The 20595-nt window shown below is 36.8% G+C and overlaps 4 protein-coding genes across 7 annotated transcripts in view; 2 read left to right on the top strand and 2 right to left on the bottom strand.

Annotated features, from left to right (window-relative positions):
• Positions 1-8170, top strand: part of IRSp53 (Insulin receptor substrate 53 kDa) — a 64270-nt gene extending 56100 nt beyond the window's left edge. For both annotated transcript variants that reach the window (XM_065306448.1, XM_065306449.1), the window contains 10 exons: positions 123-184; positions 1159-1230; positions 1298-1435; positions 1502-1567; positions 1622-1813; positions 1888-2110; positions 2174-2426; positions 2484-2637; positions 2761-3197; positions 3346-8170. In XM_065306448.1, coding sequence (XP_065162520.1) covers positions 123-184; positions 1159-1230; positions 1298-1435; positions 1502-1567; positions 1622-1813; positions 1888-2110; positions 2174-2426; positions 2484-2637; positions 2761-3197; positions 3346-5074 — 3326 coding nt within the window. In that variant the 3' untranslated portion in view covers positions 5075-8170. The remainder of the gene's footprint in view (positions 1-122; positions 185-1158; positions 1231-1297; positions 1436-1501; positions 1568-1621; positions 1814-1887; positions 2111-2173; positions 2427-2483; positions 2638-2760; positions 3198-3345) is intronic.
• Positions 8171-13078: 4908 nt separating this feature from the next.
• On the bottom strand, positions 13079-16006 carry LOC135794555 (protein BCAP-like). The gene is made up of 4 exons (XM_065305864.1): positions 14255-16006; positions 13804-14179; positions 13525-13737; positions 13079-13468 (listed from the first exon to the last, which is right to left on the bottom strand). The coding sequence occupies exons 1-4, from the start codon at positions 15793-15795 to the stop codon at positions 13268-13270; spliced, it is 2331 nt and encodes a 776-aa protein (XP_065161936.1). The 5' UTR covers positions 15796-16006; the 3' UTR covers positions 13079-13267.
• A 21-nt stretch (positions 16007-16027) lies between these two features.
• Rpt4 (Regulatory particle triple-A ATPase 4) lies at positions 16028-18020 on the top strand. Of its 2 annotated transcripts, XM_065305871.1 has the most exons (6): positions 16028-16167; positions 16366-16533; positions 16599-16718; positions 16785-17084; positions 17145-17670; positions 17759-18020. In XM_065305871.1, the coding sequence occupies exons 2-6, from the start codon at positions 16425-16427 to the stop codon at positions 17895-17897; spliced, it is 1194 nt and encodes a 397-aa protein (XP_065161943.1). In that variant the 5' UTR covers positions 16028-16167; positions 16366-16424; the 3' UTR covers positions 17898-18020. The 2 variants fall into 2 exon arrangements, with proteins under 2 accessions (XP_065161943.1, XP_065161942.1); XM_065305870.1 differs by lacking the exon at positions 16028-16167 and having other exon boundaries at positions 16302-16533.
• LOC135794556 (WD repeat-containing protein CG11141) lies at positions 17936-20474 on the bottom strand. Of its 2 annotated transcripts, XM_065305867.1 has the most exons (6): positions 20256-20474; positions 19749-20194; positions 19559-19694; positions 18455-19499; positions 18341-18362; positions 18136-18276 (listed from the first exon to the last, which is right to left on the bottom strand). In XM_065305867.1, the coding sequence occupies exons 1-5, from the start codon at positions 20472-20474 to the stop codon at positions 18352-18354; spliced, it is 1857 nt and encodes a 618-aa protein (XP_065161939.1). In that variant the 3' UTR covers positions 18136-18276; positions 18341-18351. The 2 variants fall into 2 exon arrangements, with proteins under 2 accessions (XP_065161938.1, XP_065161939.1); XM_065305866.1 differs by lacking the exon at positions 18341-18362 and having other exon boundaries at positions 17936-18276.
• Between the last annotated feature and the right edge of the window lie 121 nt (positions 20475-20595).

Genomic DNA, 20595 nt, shown 5'->3' with positions numbered 1-20595 from the left:
TAATAATTCTCAAGTATTTATCTTGAAAATATTAAGTTTTTACATTTTTAACACTTGTAAGGTTATAATTTATTGAAGTAACGCCATCTGTGTTCTAAAAGTTTTGATCTTTTTTGTTTCAGGTACTGCGCTGATGAAAATCGTTGAAGTTTATAAGGAAATTCAAGATCAACAAATGAATATTGTAAGTAAATATTATTTTAAGGCTTTATTATGAAATATTGAGGTTAATTTTAGGTTAAAGAGGAAAAAGCTTGAAAAACACGTTTGTTTAATTAATTAGATTAATCTCAATAGTATAATTCAGTTAGTGGCTTTCAACGTCGTTTGAGGTCATCGCACGAAACACAAAACACGAAAAGCTCGCGCAGCTCGCGAATGAAATTACACTAAAAACGTAAAAACTGCGTGAAGCTAAAAATGCCCAGCCAAAGTACGAGCTTTTAGCCATTGCTGGCGGCAATAAAAGTGGCCATAATTTTCACCATTCGCCCACGAAACGTGCGCATCCTTTTCGGGGCCACTTTTTACACTACGCGACCGCATAAAACAGACCGCGATTTAACGCACGACACCTTTTTTTATTGTATCCTCGCTTGTGGATAAGAGGAATGAGAAAAAAACATTGAACAAGAGAATGATACGGATAACAAGAAACAAAATATTTGCTTTTTTTTTGTTTTTGTATTTTTTGTGTAGTGGAGTTTAAAAAAAACAGAAATTGGGTTTTTAGGTTAAGTTTTATGACGCACTCTGTATGTTAACGAGAATTTGAGTATTTGACGATCCGGAAATGAACTTTTTTAATAAGCGCATCGACGAACGCAAACCGAAAATGCAAAGCGAAAACGTTTTTCGGTCCGGTCGGCCGGCACGCTTCAATTACATCTGTTTGACTAAGTAATAACAATTTAATTAAAAAGCTTTACGAAACTCGACGCCACATGCACAACCCGGGCGCAATCCGGAAAACCCGAAAGTTTTAGTGTGGTTTAAATCCACCAAATCGAAAACAAACAAAATGTCAAACTTTTCAAATTATAATCAATTCAAATATAAAAATTACAAACTTATTTAAACTATTGAAGATGTACTAATGAATAATATTTATTTATTTATTTATTTATGAAATGTGAAATTTTTGTTTTCGCCTGGTAGTTAAAAGCTTTCTATGTGGATCTTCTCGTCCCCTTGGAAACAAATCTCGAGAAGGATACAAAGGTCGTTCAAGTAAGTGCTAGCAACAATATTTATAACGTTTCCGCTAATTTATTTTATTTCCTTTTTTGGACGATAGTCGGAACAGAAACGTTTTCTTCAACAACACAAGCAACGCGCTGAAACCTACAGTAAGGCCGCAGCCATGATGAAAAAACAACGCAAAAAGTCGCGTAGCTCAACGAAAACCGGACTGGCTATGGATAAAGAACTTAAAGTATGCAACCAAATACACATATTAATAAAATAAACAACATAACCTATTTTTTGTTTTATAAACTAGAATATGCAGGTGCTCGAGGAAGAAAAAACAAAACTGGATGCATTTTGCGAACAAAGTTTAAAAAATGTAAGTTTAACCTCAAAATAAACGAAAAACTTTTATTAATAATGTTTATTTAAGGCTATGACACAAGAAAGACGACGATACGGATTTGTCCTGGAACGCCAATGCTCACTCGCCAAACACTACCTGTCTTATCACACTCACGGAGTCAGCGCTTATCATGAAAATCTTGAAAAATGGTCTGAAGTCGCAAAAACCCGCGAATTTCTTCCGGAATCCGTTGAGAATATTTTCAGCAACCGACTTAGGGTAAACATACACAACCTTTATAAATTTTATACATCATATAAAAGCTTTATCAGTGAATTATTTATTATTTACAGCAAATTTCCGTATGGCAAGACGAAGACCTCTACTCTAACCCACGCAGTCCACATTTCGACGAGGATAGAATCAGCATCGCGTCGCAGTTGAGGAAAACTAAGAGTATGGACGCTTCCTGTTTGGATATTCGCTCTATTGGCGATGTAGGTTCACCGGTTACGACTTTATCGCGAGCTAAAAGTGAATACAACTTGAATTCTTCAACACATTCCTTGGAACAAGGTAAAATATTACTTTAAAGAAAAAGTTTTATTTTTAAATGTTTTATTTGTTTGTTTTGTGCAGATGAGACACCAACACGTCGTCCTAAGTCAATGGCGGTCCCACCGGTCCCGCCACCAACCTGGGATACTCAATTAGCTCGCTCGTTGTACGCGTATCTGTCAAGCGGGGAAAATCAGTTGAGTTTCTTGGAAGGTGACCTGATTGCGCTGATTGGTGAACGGAATAAAGGATGGCAGTTTGGGGAAAATCTCAGGACGCAAGCGAGTGGATGGTTTCCACTTGCATATACTGAGATTTTAGACGATAACAATATGTAAGCAATACATATCCTCAATTTTTTTTAAATTATTTTTGTTTTTGTGTTTCCCAGGTCACCAAGTCATGCAAGCAGCTCAAATTCAGCAAACCACGCCTCACCATCAACTGGCGCCGGAAAAGACGCTCCTGGTAACGGTCTAGATCAACCCACTCGTATGTTTGGCGACACTCTGCATCTTCATAGGTCTTCAGCTAATGCTAAGCAGGTAGAAATGCTCGTCAATGCTTTTAAACCAATGCTTAAATAATATTTTTGGTTTTAAAACTCAAATATGAAAAATTTTAATTTTTAAATTTTTAAATTTAAAATATGCAATGTTTATTTATAGATTCGCCGTGCTATCGGTTCTAACAACATCCCCCCGCCGGCCTTGCCCGCTCCCGTTCCCACTCCGTCCCTCCCCTATCACAAGACAGGGATGACCACGTCGCAGTCAACTCAATTCCCGAAAACACCTACCGAAGGCACCTTCCCTGGTTCACAGTATGCCCAAACTGGCATCAAGACGTCGGCGAGCAGTTTCAACTTTACAACGCCCGCCTCCGGCGCTTACTCTACCCACCCCCAACCCTCCAGGTCCGACCGTCCCACCGCCGGCGCGCCCCTTCCTCTTCACCTCCAGACTAAGAAGATCGGCGGGCCTGTGGGTAACGTCTCATTGCACAGCAGCAATGATTCTGGGTTCAGTAATGATCCCCCACCACAACCGGAAATTGATTATTCCGATGATGATTCCATTCCGGGTCAGACTAAATTACCAGCTCGGTAAGTTTTATGTTCAAAACTACAACTTCTATATTCTTGCGTTGCTTTAACTTTTTTTTGGGTTTGTCTTCCGGTTTTTCTGTTTTCAAAGTTTCCGCTTGTGTTTGTGTTTATTTTTTGCTTATTTTTTATTTTAACTTTTAAATAGTAAGCATAAGCGCGAGGTAAGCAGCGATGATAACAACAATACCCGGAAGTCGCAAAAAAACATGGCGCCCATTCGTCAATCTTCAAGTTCGGGAAACTTGATCGAAAAGAGGTATTATATCTCTGACGGTGAGGATGCTTTGCGTTATATGACAGCCGAACGTCGTGGATTAGTAAAAAGGACAAAGTCCTTCTGGCGTTTCGGGAAAAACAACTCTGATAATGAAATTCTCGAAGGCATGTCACTCTGGAAGCATAGGGATCTGGTAGATGTAGATGATGATCAAATAGAGCAAGATCAGAAATATTTAGAAAAAGCGGAAAACCGGAAATCAAATGTTGAACAAAATCAATCCACTAGGAGATCCCGCAAAGTGAGCAGGGATGCTTCGAATGACTCTGAAAGAACCCTGTTGAATACTAATGAGGGTCATGTTCAAGGTCAAAATCAAAATCATGTTCGTAATCAAGGTTATGAAACAGATGAGAAGCGCGCTGGCGAGTTGAGAAATCGCCCGAGTTTTAGATCGACGCAAAATGGTGATACTGGTGGTCGAATGTCACTTCCGGTTTCTCCACAGCGTGAAACAAGAGAATATAAAGAGGTTAGAGAGGTTAGAGAAGTTCGTGGCGCGAGGGAATCTCGAGAGATGGGCGACGATCAATTTTATGACGATGGCGATGATGGTCTACTGTTGCGAACTGTCAACCGGAAGAACATCCTGCAGCAGTACACGAACGACTCGACTGGACCCGATTCCGAGAACGAATCGGAAATGACCAGCGACGATCCGTACGACTGCATCGTTGTGGATGATCAAGCACAAAAGGTTAGGAAAGGTGATTTTCCTAATGTGGCTGCCCTGGGCCGGAAGTTGGAAAAATTATCAAAGAATACAAAGTATTCACCCAACAAAGAAATACCCAAACAGGCTAATCAAACTATGGTTAATGAGAAAAATAACAATAATATACGACACGAGCGTCATGAACGCAAACAAGAAGACGCCATTTTGAATTACCGCAGTGAAAGAAACGATAGAAACGATAGAAACGATAGAAATGATAGAAATGACAGAGATCGTTCGACTTTTAAAACTTTCGGACATGAAACGACGCCGAAACAAGTCAAAAACAACGAAAACGGCGAAAAGGAGTCACATCACGATGTGCAACGCGAATATGGCGGTCGGAAACGTGCCACCGATACTCAACCGAAAGACAAACGTCGCTTTTATGCTGAAAACAGCCGCGATCAACGCGACGATCGTAAAACCCGTCAGAGTTACGACAGCATTGACTCCGAAGTCGACCATCGCGAAAATCAACAACTGCAATCACAACAGCAGCAACATAACCAACAAAAACGCAATTCAGTACGACGCACGCATACCGACGTTGACAAAAAGAAATATTATCGCGATGCGACTGCAACCACCACAGCAGATGAAGATTATTCCGATGCTACCATTGGTCCAGATCGTCAATTTTTACCACGTACTAAATTAAATAAAACCAACAGCGGTGGAAATGCTAAAAATAACAACAATAGTAAATATGGCGCTGGGGATGTCACTACCGATGCTGGGAGCTTAACGGATTATGGCGAAAGCTTACAAAGACGCATTAAAAACGATTATGGTAAAATGGACGAAAAGTCCCAACACAATGGGAATATGTATGGGCCATGGTATGATTTATGGGGCATGGATGCGTCAGTGAGGAAATAAACAACGTACAAGTCAAACAATCAAAAAAAAATTGCTCAATGGTTGATTTTTGCTTAACCTTAGTTTTTAACTGTTAAGATAGGCAACTAAACATACATTTGTTATGCACGTATGTTTATTTTTAACTTTTTTATGTTATTTTGCTCAATGTTTAAGTTTTACGAATGTTTTTATTGCTAAAAATGCATGCAAAGTAATACTAATACTTAAATTTATATACAGGATGACCAATAATTTCGCTACGATCAAACTGCGTAAAGGCAGCAAGTCTACAGATAGATCAACGTCACTTATCGTCGAATAACATTTTTAAAACGTGTTTAACCTACGAAAAAATCAAAAATTTAGTTTTTAACTTTTACAATACAATGTAAACTAATGTTAATTAAGTGTTATGGTTGCTAATTAACTAACTAACAAAATAACTAATGACATAATCCCTAAAATGCTCTAATCAGTCTAATCAACTTGATTAATTATAAATAATTCTCCATGTAACACATCGTATCGCTAATGGATGAAAATGGATTAAATTATAAATGAATAACTAATCACAGCGATACTGTAATACTGGTTGCGTATGTTGAGATTTGAGGTTATGTAATGACTAACCTAAATAATGTAATTACTCGCTCTTGGTGGTTGGGATGGTGCAATACACACTTGTCACACACTTGTCAAACACGCAAACACGCTTTGATGATATTTTAAACAGTTTTAAACAATTATTTCAACAAAAATATGAAAAATAAACACACATGGTATATCACATCACAGCATAATATCTGTATATATTTGTGAGTCTTTTGTTATCCGGTAGAGGGCGGCGTGTATCGGAATGTGGATTAATTTGCGTTTAATTAGCAGTAATTGGCATTGCGTTCGCATTGTGTTTGTAGAATTAGGCGTCCGGTCGCGAACTTCAGAAGATACGCGAATGTGGGCGGCGGAGGCGGATGTGGAGGCGGCATTACAACTGCTGGAGGTGGAGAAAGTAACAGGCGTTGTGTTGTAAGTAAAGCGCCATCGTGTGAGTATCTCGACTGGCCGCGTGCGACGCGCCATATTGGCGCCGGGGGCGGGATGAGTGCAGGGGGCGGACAGACACAACGCAGGGAGACACATTACCGCCGACCGAAAGTCGATCTGAGCGCGTATCGATGGACACATCCGTGATTTGTGCAAAAAGAATAATTTTCCGTTCGTATTTGTCGCAAATTTATTGAAATTACCGACGCGATTTGAAATTAGATCAGGAGCGCGAATGCGGAAAGATGGAAAACTCGATTAAGTCGCGCGAAGCCAATTAACTGATTGGATTAATTACGGTACGCGTTAAAAATATCGCTGGTAGTCAATTTTAATTTATTCGCTATGTTGTCAGCGACAAACCGACAAGTTTATTTCAATTGCAAAACCAAAAATGAAATTTTAAATTTGTTTTTGAATTTTTTTGGTTAAAATATAAAATAATTGGCTTTCATACCCAAACTAGTCGGATATTACAATAAAATAATCATCCAGTCAAAATTAAAATAAATTAAATTAAAAATTTGAAACAAAATCGGAATTCGAGACTGTGATATACATTTGAAACTTACACACGAAACTTTTTCACAAACCATTTAAGTAACCGAATAATTTTTACTTCTTTTATTACTTAAAACTAACAAAAACATTAAGTACTAAAAATAACTAATGTAAATAATATCGTACATAAATAACCATCAATTTATTAATTAACTTAAAATTAGTTGAAATAATATCAATACGAATGTCTATAAAGTGTAAATACTAATAATAAAATATTAGTGTTATTGAGGCTGTCAGTTAACAGATGGCGCTAGTATAATCACACAAAAAACCTAAATAAAACTAGGTTAGGCATAAACGTAAAACGAGCACGTCAATATTGTGTATCTGGTAGTAACCGTCCGCAAATGACATCACAGACGTCATTATATTAACCCGATCAACAAAAGAAATACATAGTTATAATATGCAACTCAATATACACGTACTTATAGTAATATATGTAGTAATGTTTTAGGTTATATATTGAAAGTAACTTAAATGTTATTAATATCAATGAGTGAATGAGGGTAAAGAATACTGTACATAATACATTATTTAAAAAGAAGAAGAATGAAGAGGTTTGTAAACGAAATTGTCAAAAAAAAAAATCTGCCATTGCCATAGTGATATCACTGACATGAAAGTCACGCATCACGCATCTGTCAGTTGTCACTTGTGGATTATATAAGTGTGAAAACTTGTACGAGGTGTTTAGAGTAAAAAGTATTTGCACGCATCGCAGTAAATAATCGCACGCAAACGTCGAACGTCATAAAACGTCAGTTTTTGAAGTATAACTGTCTAAGTAATTTAGACTGGTTTATAAAAGGTAGAAAATAAAAGTTTAGTCGATTATAAAAATCGAATAAAAACTGTCAAACACTTATAAAACACCCTGTAGTACTAATAAAAGTAATGCCTAAGTAAAATCAAAACTGACGATATACTGTTCAACAATTTTTAATAAGCTTAGAATAATTTTTACGAAAAATTGCATTTTATTTCGGAAAATTAAAAGAAAACTGCCAACATTGGTGTGAATTGGTAGAATTTGGTACAATTTATTACAAGATAATAAAAATTCGTAATGAATTACAAAAGAAAACAAGTAATGCAAGTTTAAACTAAAAGTACGAATAGCACTTTAAGAATATGAATTCAGTAACAATAACAATACCAATAAAATAAAAATAATTCACTAAACGAACATGTATTATATTATTGCATGTAGCGTACAAAATAATACATGAATTTATTCGATTGTAATTGTTGGTTTTTCCATCGGGATTTGAAAGAGAGAAGAAAATTGCAATTTTTAAGGTTGCGATTGCGCTGAGATGAGATAATGAAAAGGAAAGTGAAGGAAAAAGTCATTCGATACGAGTTTATTTCATTTTTATATTCTATATTCTATAAATAATTATATTGGCTATCGTTTATTCGCTGATTGTTGTTTGTATAAGTTTATATAAATAGTGTATATTATTTTAATAATAAATTTATATTGTTAAATTGGGATAATTATGAGAAATTTATTATTTTGAGCAAATAATCAACTAAACAGGGTGTATAATTAATATTAAGGTAAGTATATGTAAAATAAAACATTAATATCAAATAAAATCGTCATTAAAGTAAATATTTACTGTCTAGACAATAAAATAACATTTAATTGCTTTAGAAGACTAAATTTTGATAAAAATTTGTTTGTTTTGATTATTATTCTGTTTATTTTAAATATTTGTGTACAAATTCTGTAAAATTTCAATTTTTGCTTTTGTTTTGTGTCACCTACAATTAAAAACACACGCAAAAACTAATTACATTTGCGTTTGTGCCTCTTCCTTCCTAATTTGTTTCATTTTGGCTAGTTTCTTTTTAAAGTAGAGTTAAAGTGGGTGTCGGTGCGCATCCAGTTAGTACTTCCACCCTTCTCGACCTCGTTGCCCCGCTCTGGCGCTGGCGAGCTTCTCGAAGGAGTCATAAATCTCCACTACGCGCACTAAATTAGCAACGGGTTCGCCCGCTGAACCCGCGCCGAAAAAAGCCAACAATGCAAACATCCACCCAGCCATTCACCTTTCCACCCATTAAAAATGCATTCTTATTACGTACCGCGACCATCCACCACACAACAACACCACCTAACCTAAAAATAACCTCAAAATAACTTAACCTAACTGATTCCGAACTTTGCTGTTGTTGTAAGTTTGCAAAAAGAAAGTGAAAGAACTAATAATTGAGAAAAACGTTGCAAAAAGTTTGAATTTTGAAGCGGAAACGATGGACCGCGATGAGAAACGAGCAAAGTTCACAAACAAGCTCAAATTCTTCCATGGAGCAGCACGCATGTGAACCTAATCAGTATCTACTTCATTAAAACTTTCTACAAGTAGGTAAGTAAACAACATAAATTACACTCGCATACTCACATTTTATATGTTAGTTTTATCGCATTCTATAAAAATATCTATGCGGCCATTTTGAATATTTAGATTTTTTTAGGTTAGATAATTTTTATGCGTCGAGTAAACCGATGTGGTATTAAACCTAAATATGTATTGGATGTTCGGCTGTAAAATCAAGATATCTTTGCGTTTTGGGTCTCCGCTGATTTCCCAATTTACAAGCGACTTAACGAACGATCCCATTGCATCGATTTCCATAAATTATTGCCTCGGGCGCGGTCCCGCCTTGGTCGTTTCACCGCCGCCGCCGCCGCCGTCGCCGACATGCTGTATCACAACCTCGGCCTGCGCTCAACATGATGTTACCACACCACCACCACCAACATCAGAACTCATTCCTATATATGCCGTAAGAAACATGCTCGTTTTACTTGCGTCCCCATTTCGCTTTCGTTTTCGTTTTCCGTGGCTTCCACCCTATTAATTCGGCGCGCCACGATGATATTTATCTCTTTTCATCAGCGCCGAGGAGATAGATAGGATGAATCTGCCGCTGCGCCCGCCATTAAGCCATGTGTACACACGACGACCACCAGACCTAAGGCGAAGGCCTAGGGATGCCAAGGAAAAGAATGAGAATTGTGCTCGCGGTGAAAAGTCAGCTTGATGAAGAGACAAGCGGTCTGTTTGCGCACAAAAGACGATGTTTTTCATGTTTAGCTCTCGGCAGCATAGTGGTCCCCCTGGGGGATGAATATTCGCGTATTCAGCTTCCGGCGTCAATGATCCTTGTCCGCAAGGCATTCCCCTTCATTCTAAACATTAAAAAACAATTAGGTTTATTCAACGCAAAATACACACATATTGCCATGTATTATGTGTGAATAAAGTTGCCTATAGTCATTATAACCAATAAAAATTTTATCTACCTACCTACAATTAGTAAACAACTTAAATTTCAAGTATCGTGGGTTTTGCGGTCTTCCGAATTGCTGGAATTGTTAGATCTGCTAAATAAGTTTGTTTAGATGCGACTTTAATTACCCCCCAGAAAGGCGAAAGTTTGTCAGCGCGTAATTCGCTTCAACAATGCATCACACCGTCGTCTGCCAGATTCCCGCCACTCCCAGGGCGTTGTGGTACGGAAACTTTGAAACTCGCATTTCCACACAGTGCTGATTTCCGCATTCCTTACTTTACATAATAATAGAGTCCACACAACAAAGAAACAAATGAATTGTTTGTGACAAATATCAGTCACAATCAGATTTGATTAAGTTTTCACGTAATTTGCAGGTTATACATTTGGAGGTTATGTCTGCGTGGCTATTTTTATACTACATAGGGGAATATAGTGAATAGTGAATATGTAGTGAATGGAAATGTGCGAGTGACACTCATGCTTCACACACTGATTATTATCGCAGTGGCCTTGACAATGTTGTTGCCCACCCTTTACAACCCTCTCTCTCGCGTGTCGCTTCCAATTGCTCTCGTCCGTTTTTAGTATGTAGTATTGTGAGGGTGCGTAACCCTTTGGTCACTGCTATTGCACCCTCGGATTTCCGCTAAACTCCAATGAAACTAGACAGACAGCATGGAGGACAAAGGGTGGAAAAGTTAAGTAGAGAGTGATTGTGATTGTGATTACACTCTGTATGTGTGAATGCGGTGTTATCTAAACAACTGGTCATTGTTTTTATGGCGCGACACTTAAGCCATAATTAAAATTAAGTGCAAACATTTATTTTTATAGATCACGTTTATTTTTCTCGGAATAATCTATCCAGACGAGTAATAAACATTTATAATTATTATTATTAGCTGTGGGCGGTCAGTTTATTGTTAATGCATTGCATAACCTTGATTTTGCGCTTAATAATTCTATTGTAAATAATTTACATACCAGTTGTCAGTTCAAGACCAATCTGGTTTGATTTTATGATTTGCAGCTTGATTAATGAAATATCTAGACATCTAGAGCAACCTTGCATGCGTTAAGATATAAATATGACTTTGATTCGTTACGGATATTTCATTTGATTTTGTGTTTTCTATGTGCAAACATCACAAATATCTTTAAAAACAAAATGGCGGTGTTGAGGTGTTTTTTATTGTCTTTTATTTTGATTATCTTGTGTGTTTTTACTCAACAGGCGAAAATTGACCCCAAATGTAAGTTTTTTTTGCTTTTGTTTTGTAAATTTAATTAAATTAATTAAAACATAACCTATTTTCAGTGCGTTTGTGCCATGAAATTGAATGCCCAGAAAACGCAGTTTCATGCACCAAAGAGTTTTCGGCCAACGCTGATAACACAAAGTTGGTAACCAAATATACTTGTGACGGCGACAGTGGTGACATCTTAGTATCAAAAGCCGTTGAAGAATCAAACTCAAATCCCGCAACAAAGGTCCATCAACCATATAAAATCACCAAAAAGTTTTTAGTTCTCTAAATAAACTCGAAAAATAAAATAATTACTTGTAAATTGAACCTAAAATTAGGTTAAAATAAAAGTGAAATAAATGATGTCCTATTCGTCGCGTGAGTTAATGACGTTTTGATCCTTGCTATTAATCATTTTTTTATGTTCCTGGTGCGCGCGTGTTCGCCTTCGATACGACGCACGACCGAAATAAGGAATGATCATGAGAAGTGTAAGTAAGAAGGACGAATGAAGGTACACGAATGAATATTCGTTCGGGGCGCCCATCTGTTTGTGCCCGCGCCATCTCTTCCGGTCTGGTGTGCAAACCGCAAACGGTTGAAACATTATTAATAGGTCAATTATCTTGATAGATTCGGGTCTTTAACTTCCCACTTTGCAGTGTACGGCTACCAACGCAGATCTTCGTCGTAAAACGTAACCTCAAAAACATACAAACCTCATACCCCAAGCGAATCATGTCCGCCATGTTTGTTTTGTCTATAATTAGTCATAAAGTATCCGAATTTAGTGTTTGTTGGAATATACGAGTGGAAATGTTGTAGTGGTTGTTGTGAGCGTGTAAGGGAATGAAGGATGAGGGCTGCAGGTTTAGCTAGGGTGGCTGGGGGAGCGTTTTGCTGTCTCGGCCTGACTGCGGTGGAGATTTATGCGACCGCGCGGATCCGGTTGATTCTGTTGATTCCGTTGAAATTTTTAGTTTCTGCTGACAAATTTGCGCCGCGCGGAAACCCTACACGCGCTTCCCTCTTCCCTCGCGCAGGAAAGGATAAAGGATAAAAGCTTACTTTGCAGGATTGGACGGCTGAACCCATTGGTAACGAACGCGGAATGTGCCAAGATGCGCAAACCAACAAAAAGCAATGAAAACAAACCGAAAAAAACATGAAAAATGTGACATAAACAAGTTTTAACCTAAAAGGCTAACCTAAAAATTATGGCTTTTGATTTTATTTGTATATGTATTTGGTTTTGGGGCAAATCAAGATATTTCTTTATTTTTGCAATTTGTTGGGAGATTTATTGGCTCCCCACGGTTGATAAATCAGTGGCGTAACGACCGACCGCATTATAATCGCATAAAACGAAGCCGCCCGACGCCCGCGATTGATAATCTCGCAATCTGGATTTAATGAAGCGCAACAGCACATCAAACGCCGCGCGAAGCAATCACGCCCGACGAATTAAATGCTCAATTATGCGCCGATTGATAATTACGCCATCGCGGTATGTAATTACTTGCGTAAAAGCACGCAAACTATATTGGGCATATTGGATTATCCACTATTGCAGAAAATTAAGAACACGCTCATTATAATATAGCCTTACTTACTTCAAAAATATTTACTTAGACACTCTTTCGATTCCAGTACACTATCACCTTTTAGATTTGTTTTTATTTTTGAGGTTCCTGTATATTATTTTATTCGTATTTTAATCCAGACAGGTGTTCACGATAGGCAGCCCAATATGCACTCAACTGATAACATTACAAGTCAAGCAGTGAGCAACACTCGAAATTTATAACGCTTCAACGTTTCACATCAAAGAAAAGGTATGTATAGCGTATAGTCACATAAGATGTTCTTTAATATTGAGTAAAACCAATAATTCATCTATAATACACTTTACAATCAGCAGTTTTTGGAATCATTTCATTGGTAAAGCTAAAGTCAATCACCCATAATAAAAGCACCTACATAAATATAAAACATATGTAGCACCAAAATAAATAATCCACATAAATTCACAATAATTAACTTATTCGATGTGTTTCACATCTTTTAGTTGGCATTTCATATTGGTCATTTCCTTCTGCAGACCAAGCACACTTTCTTTAAGGTTAATTGAAGTTTTTCCTTTGCTTTCACATAAAGTTAAAATTTCTCTTTCATTCGCTAAAATTGGACAGGAATACTTAGTTAGATCAAGTGGCACAACTAATGGCTTCCTCATATTGTACTAAAACAAAAACATCATAAATAAAATACATAAATTTACTCGTAAATTAAAATTACTTTCTGTTTTGCAGCATGAGCATTCAAAGCTGCTTTCATGTCAACCACCAGTCTCTGAAGAAACAGCTTCTCTCTAAGTAAGTCTTGAACTTGTGCTTTCTCTTTCTGATTAAGTCCTTCTAAGGATTTTATTATTATAAGCGCGTTCGATTTTTCGTTTTCAAGTTTTTCGATTAGTGCATGTTGAGTGTTTACTATTGTGCAGTTTGCAATCTGTAAAATCAAAATTTTTATGTTTAAAATTGGCTAAAAACTTAACTTTGGGGTTATAAATATCACCTTGTCATTGTCAAGCTTTTCCTGCTCCATTTTCTTTGTTGTCTCAATGGTACTCAAACATTTCGAGTGCGTCGAAACTAATAATTCGTAATTATTTCGTAACTCATCACAAATAACACGTTCCTCCTTTAAAATATCTTCCTTGTCTTTTAAAACACTCTGTAAACAACTAATACGCTCGCTGTTATTCTTAATACGATTAGTTGCACTGTCTAAATCAATTTGTGATTGAAACAGTTGTAGTTTTTTAGTGTTAAGTTCCTCAATCATGTTTTGTTGTTGATTCTTCAATTGCATATTCTCAATGTGAGTAACATTTGCATCGCGTTTGAATTGTTTTACTTGCTTCAATAATGTGCGATAATGTGATTCATATCTATAATAAAAACAAACAAAAAATAAAAATATAACTCAAAATAATAATTTGTAGGTTAGTTAGTGTAATTCTAACCTCGTTTGTTTATCATTCATTTGGACTTGTTTAATGTGCAGTGCATCAAGAAGTGTTTTAATTTCTTCTTGTAATTTGGTGATTAAATCTTCAGCATTAGCGTTTTTCAATGCCATATTTACACATCGTAATTCAAGTTGTTCATGTAATTTACAATCACTAACAACTTTTTCTTTCTCAGCCATGACACTTTTACAATATTTCTTAATCTCTTCAATTTCTAACTTTAATTTTTCACTATCTTCAACTTTTCCTTCTAAAGTTTTAATCTGTTTGGTATAATTTTCTTCCTTGATGGCAAACTCTTCTATAGCACACTTGTTCCAATTTTCGTACATAAAAGAATCTTGGATTTTCTTTTCCAGCGTTAATATCATTTTATCCTTCACTTTTAATTCTTCTTTAAGTTCATCCTGAAGCGTAACCAACTTATGAAACTTATTCCGCGTTGAATTAATTGTTTCCTGGATCAATAACTTCTCTTTTATTGATGCTTGAAGTTCAATTTTTAATTTACTTTTCTCAGTTTTTAGTTCTAAAGCATTTCGATCTTTTCTCTTAATAGTTTCCAAATAATACTCATTTGTTTCATGCAATTTCTTAATTTTTTCCTCGCACGAAAACCGAATTACTTTTTCATTATCAAATTCTCTTTGTAATACTGTATGTTCCTTGACTAATTCAGTTTTGTCTTTTAATAATTGTGATAATACTTCAGTTTGTTGTGACAGGGATTTTCTCACTGTAGAAATTTCCTTTGAAAGGTCTTCAATCTCAGCCAAATAATACTTAGTGTTAATTTCTGCTTCTTTATCACTTGTAGTTGGTTTTTCTTGGTTTTCTTTTGTTTCAACTAATATAACCGGTTGTTGAATCAATTTCTCTGTGGTTTTATTGGTAAAATGTTTAACATCTTGTAAAGATGCTTCTAATTGAGCTTCCAATCTTGTTATCTCTAACTTTTTGTTCCTTAAACTATTCTTTAGTAAATATAACTCTTTCTGTAACACATTCCTTTCATTATTTGTGTTTGTCCATTCATTTTTATACCAATCAACTGTTCCTTTTGTAGTGGTAAGTTCATTATTTAACGTAGAAACATTGATATTAAATTTAAAGTTTTGCTGTGTCAACTCATGAATATTCTCCTGTTGTTCAGCAATCTTATTCTTTAATTGTAAAATACAACTTTCTCTACACTCCTTGTCACCATTCAATCTATCAATTTCTTTTTGTAATGCTTCAAACTTCAATTTCCATTCGATGTTGTTTCTTTCTAATGCTAAATTCTGTACTTCAAGTTCATGATTGATTTTCTGCAGTAAATTCTCATCAATTGTAGTATGTTTTGTTGGTGTATCATGTTTTCTCCAAATATTCTGTTTGCAGTTGTCAAGTTGTAGTAAAAGGTGTTTTTCTGCATCAGTGGAGCCAAGTTGGCTGCCTCTGAAGTCTGTTTCATCTTCAAATGTGGAAAATCCAGATGCTGAGGATAAACTGGAGTAGTTACCCTCATCGGAGGTGTATTCCTCTCGATCCATACTGTAATTTGGGACACTTAAACACTTGCTGCAATTCTGAACAGGCCGTCAAATTTCCACTTTATGCGACCCATATTGTTTGTCTAGATAATGCGCACGATTTTAATAACGCAGGTTGGGTATTTATTTAGATGTGACATCATTTATGATATTAACTAGGTAAGATTAAGGTGACTTATGTTAATATTTTCGCATTTCTAGTGTGTTTTTGTTATTTGTTTTTGTGTGGGTGAAGGATTTTGTCCTGACAGGTGAAAGTTGCTAAACAAGGCATCAAAATAAATGTCATGTAATTCAGGCAATCATGTCTAAATTCCAGTGTTTAAAATTGCTATTATAACATGTTCTATATAAGACATCTTTAAGAATATGGTAACCTTAATTATTCCCTTGCATATAAAGGACATTTTAATTTAAATATTAGTGCTATTTATTCCAACACTTGGTGCAAAAAGTGCTACACCTCATTTCACTAAAAAGTCAAAAACCAAATTCCCTGTTAGTGTCATTGTGACAAGCAAAAGTTTTGCTGCTTCATCTTCTTAGAGGTTATATTTGTCTGTTTTGCAGTTTGTGCTCGCCGCTCGACGTTAAATTTTCCTCTAAACAACGTTGAATTACAACTGAGGATGATGGTTTCAGCCACTGTGCTTCCGGATGCTGACCGCGAGAAGGCCTTGCAGGAATACCGCAAGAAATTGATGGAGCACAAGGAAGTCGAATCCCGGCTCAAAGAAAGTAAGAACATTTTGTTCAGTTCTCAATAATGACTTCTCAAACTAAATAAATCTGTATGTATTTAGTGCGCGAGCAGTTGAAAGACCTCACAAAACAGTACGACAAGTCCGAGAACGATTTGAAGGCTCTGCAGTCAGTTGGTCAAATTGTGGGTGAAGTTTTGAAACAACTCACTGAGGAAAAATGTATGTAACTCAATTGTTTATGGCTTATATACGTTTCTTATTTATCTTTTTTTGTGCGTTGTCCAGTTATTGTAAAGGCAACAAATGGGCCGCGTTATGTCGTTGGTTGCCGCCGGCAATTGGATAAAACTAAGTTGAAGGCTGGCACCAGAGTTGCATTAGACATGACAACTCTAACAATTATGCGCTATCTGCCGCGTGAAGTTGACCCGTTGGTATACAATATGAGTCATGAAGATCCCGGAGATGTAACTTACTCAGCTATCGGTGGTTTGTCCGAACAAATCCGCGAATTGCGTGAAGTTATTGAGTTACCACTGCTCAATCCTGAACTTTTTATGCGCGTCGGTATCACTCCGCCAAAAGGTAAATTAAAAAAAAAACTCATTCTAGCTTAAGAAATTAACCTAATTTTAATCCTATTAGGTTGCCTGCTGTATGGTCCGCCTGGAACAGGTAAAACTCTGTTGGCTCGCGCTGTGGCCTCACAATTGGACGCAAACTTCCTCAAAGTCGTCTCCAGTGCGATTGTCGATAAATACATCGGTGAATCCGCACGTCTTATTCGTGAGATGTTCAACTACGCTAAAGATCACCAACCCTGCATCATCTTCATGGATGAAATCGACGCTATTGGTGGTAGGAGATTCTCTGAAGGTACTTCTGCTGATCGTGAAATCCAGCGAACTCTTATGGAGCTGCTGAATCAAATGGACGGTTTTGATTCGCTTGGACAGGTAAAAATGATCATGGCGACGAATCGCCCCGATACTCTTGACCCTGCTTTGTTGCGTCCTGGTCGTCTCGATAGAAAAATCGAGATCCCACTGCCTAACGAGCAGGCTAGGCTGGAAATTTTGAAAATTCACGCTGGGCCCATTGCCAAACACGGCGAAACAGACTACGAAGCCATAGTCAAGTTGTCCGATACTTTCAACGGCGCAGATTTAAGGTAAGAAAGTCACTAGATCTAGTGACTTCCCTAAAAACAAAAGTTGTTCATCATCCAACAATCGCCATTTTATTTTTAAATCGTCTAGAAACGTTTGCACTGAAGCTGGATTGTTTGCAATCCGCTCCGATCGCGAGTTCGTCATTCAAGAAGACTTCATGAAAGCAGTACGGAAGGTGTCCGACAACAAGAAGTTAGAGAGCAAACTAGACTACAAACCTGTGTAAATAATCAACGCAGCGCGTCCGAAATGAGAGACGGTTACTAAACACTTATGGTAATGTATTTTTTCTCAATAATCAATATCCGATATAATAAATTTATAATAAAAACAAGCAAAAAGAACATAACACACGGAAAATATCACTTAAAATAATCATCAGATAAAATATCAGTGGCTTCATATCAATTGTCACACAATTTCCCAGTCGGCTAACTCGTCGGTTGGCGAAGTTGGTTGAAATTGCGGTCGTCTCAGTGGCAAAACTGGTATAACTGGTATATTCGCAAATGTTGTAAGTTTTGGAGTTGCAATTGGCTTGATGGGTTCAGAATCCATTAAACTTACGGTTTGAACAGACCACGCGTTTGGAATGTTGCGGCACACTACAATCAATAATTGTAGTCAATAGAAACATGCAGAAATTAGTAGTGATGAACAGGGACTCACTGGAAATTGTCCTACTTATGTCCTAGATGAAAGCGTATAAAATGAAAGTTAGCATGAGGATATTTTACATGCGGTAGTTAATGCGAGATTAACTTTTGTAATAATTTTGTGTACCTGGAATAGTTGATTGGCATTTGTCGGTTGGTTTCACAGTCTTTGAAGTTTCCGGTTTGGGGAATAAGTTCTGATCAACCTCAGGTAACTCATCCAATACCTTGGATGAGGTCTGTAGAATATCATCATTTTTGGTTGGCTTTGTTGCATCTTGTGTGGTTATCATTTGTAATTTGTCCAAGTCAACTTTCACACTGTCAAAGTTTAAAAGTTCCGCTAACAAGTTCTCCTTCTCGCTAATATCATGTTGTAGTGAGTCAGGACTCTTTATATCGATCATTCCCACGGTACTTATGGTCATAAGTGTCGGTTTAATTGTGTATGCATCGATCCTATCTGATCTATCACCTTCTCCTGAACTATTCGAGCTGTAACTACAGATCGACGATGTCATTACATTCTCAGTGGGTGTTTGCTTTCTAGTTTTCTTCTTCTTGCGATGTGTATATCCTATCACTTCATCGTAATCCTTCTCTGAGATTTTATTATATAATTCGAGTTTGCGGTAGATTTGATATGCACGATCCATAGGCCCCTCTGTTGGTGTAACCGGAGTGGTTGGGGTTTTTAACGGAGATTTCTTTGATTCAATTGCTTCCTCAGCTGTGGCAATCGCTGGAGATTTCATGGGGAATGCTGTTTTTGTCGGTGCCGCTGTAATAATCGACGCCGACTGCAACTTGTTGGTTAATTCTTTTAGGGATGTGGTTAAAATTGGTGTAGAAATATTCGAGGTTGGTTGGAAAGGAGCATCAGTATATTCAGGAAATGGTGAGATTCGAATTAAGGAGCGGTCGCTTTCGAGAATGAATATCTCGTCCTTGTGAACGGATACGTCCAGGACTCCACGGAGTTGATTTACGATTCCGATTATTTTCAGATCTTTTACGTTGAGAATATAAACCGTTTGCGAGTTGTGTGTAACTAGATAATTCTCATGAAACTGGTGGATGACTCCAAATGATGGTTCTTTTGTGGTGCGTTTTAAATTCGGTGGCAATGGGTTTAGAATGAAGACTTCTGGGCTTGCATCATTCAATGAATCCTAAAATATTGTGAATTATTTATTTAAAACAAGTTTTTCTTTGAATTATGGAATAATACCTTGAAAAGTATTGTTTTTTCAACTGATCCAGCAAAGTCTGCTTGCCAAATCCTTAATCCAGGCCTTACACAGTATAAAACAAGATCAGTTGGTCCTAAACCATTCTGCATTATTGTTCCACCAAATTTTCCCAATCTAAAAACAATAACTTAAATTTTTTCTGTTTCAATTTAAATATTTGAATCTTACAATTTCCTATCCTTTTTCCCAACTTGACAAACCCTCCACTTGTCCTGTTTCTGGCAAATAATACTCCTATAGGTGGTTGAAACCAGCAATCTCTGCTGTAAATAATTCAATTGCACAACCGCGTAAGCCTCGTCCAAAATTTCACATGATTTACACAAATGCATGTAGAAATCAATCTCTGTTAATACCACATGACCAGTGGCATCACCACTGAACAATTTCATGCCATTTTTACTCCACTCTAATGCAGTTACTTGTCCCTTGTGCATCTCAGAGACTGAGTATCTCTCCACCTGCTTGTCTTTGGGGCGAAGACTAAGCGGTAAACTCTCCGGAGGCACCTTTGGTAGTTGAAATATATTCACATTTCCATCACGATTTCCCACAGCTAACATGTAATCCACAGTTGAGATTACTTTTATACATGTTATAGGAACACTCAGATTCTGGAACAAAATGATTGATATAATGGAATCTATTTAATTATAAAAAGAGTGTTTTTCATACTTCACACTTTAATCTTTCCATATTATGTGTCTTCCTATTGTAAACATAGACAATCCCCAAGTTTGTACCCATGGCAATAAGTTCACTGATGGCATCCATACATGTTAGCTTCAAATCAGAACTGAAGAAGCCCTGGTGTCTAGTGGGCAGTTTTTGAAAGAGATGAGTCAGTGGAGACCATTCCCTAACAACCAGTTCTTCCTCTGCTGATAAAGCCATTGCAAATTATGTTCAACTTCTTTGACACTTTATTTTAACAACAACAGTGGTGATGTCAGACTTGCACTGTTATCTTGTACTTTACTTTTCACATTGTGTGTTAACTATTGTGAGAAATCAT

The sequence above is a fragment of the Atheta coriaria genome, unplaced genomic scaffold (genome assembly GCF_025399875.1).
Source record: "Atheta coriaria isolate IRGN ID8LTWV9N9 unplaced genomic scaffold, Caltech_Dcor_3.1 hic_scaffold_6_pilon, whole genome shotgun sequence".
Classification (NCBI taxonomy): domain Eukaryota; kingdom Metazoa; phylum Arthropoda; class Insecta; order Coleoptera; family Staphylinidae; genus Dalotia; species Dalotia coriaria.
This window is presented reverse-complemented; position numbering and strand designations above follow the sequence as displayed.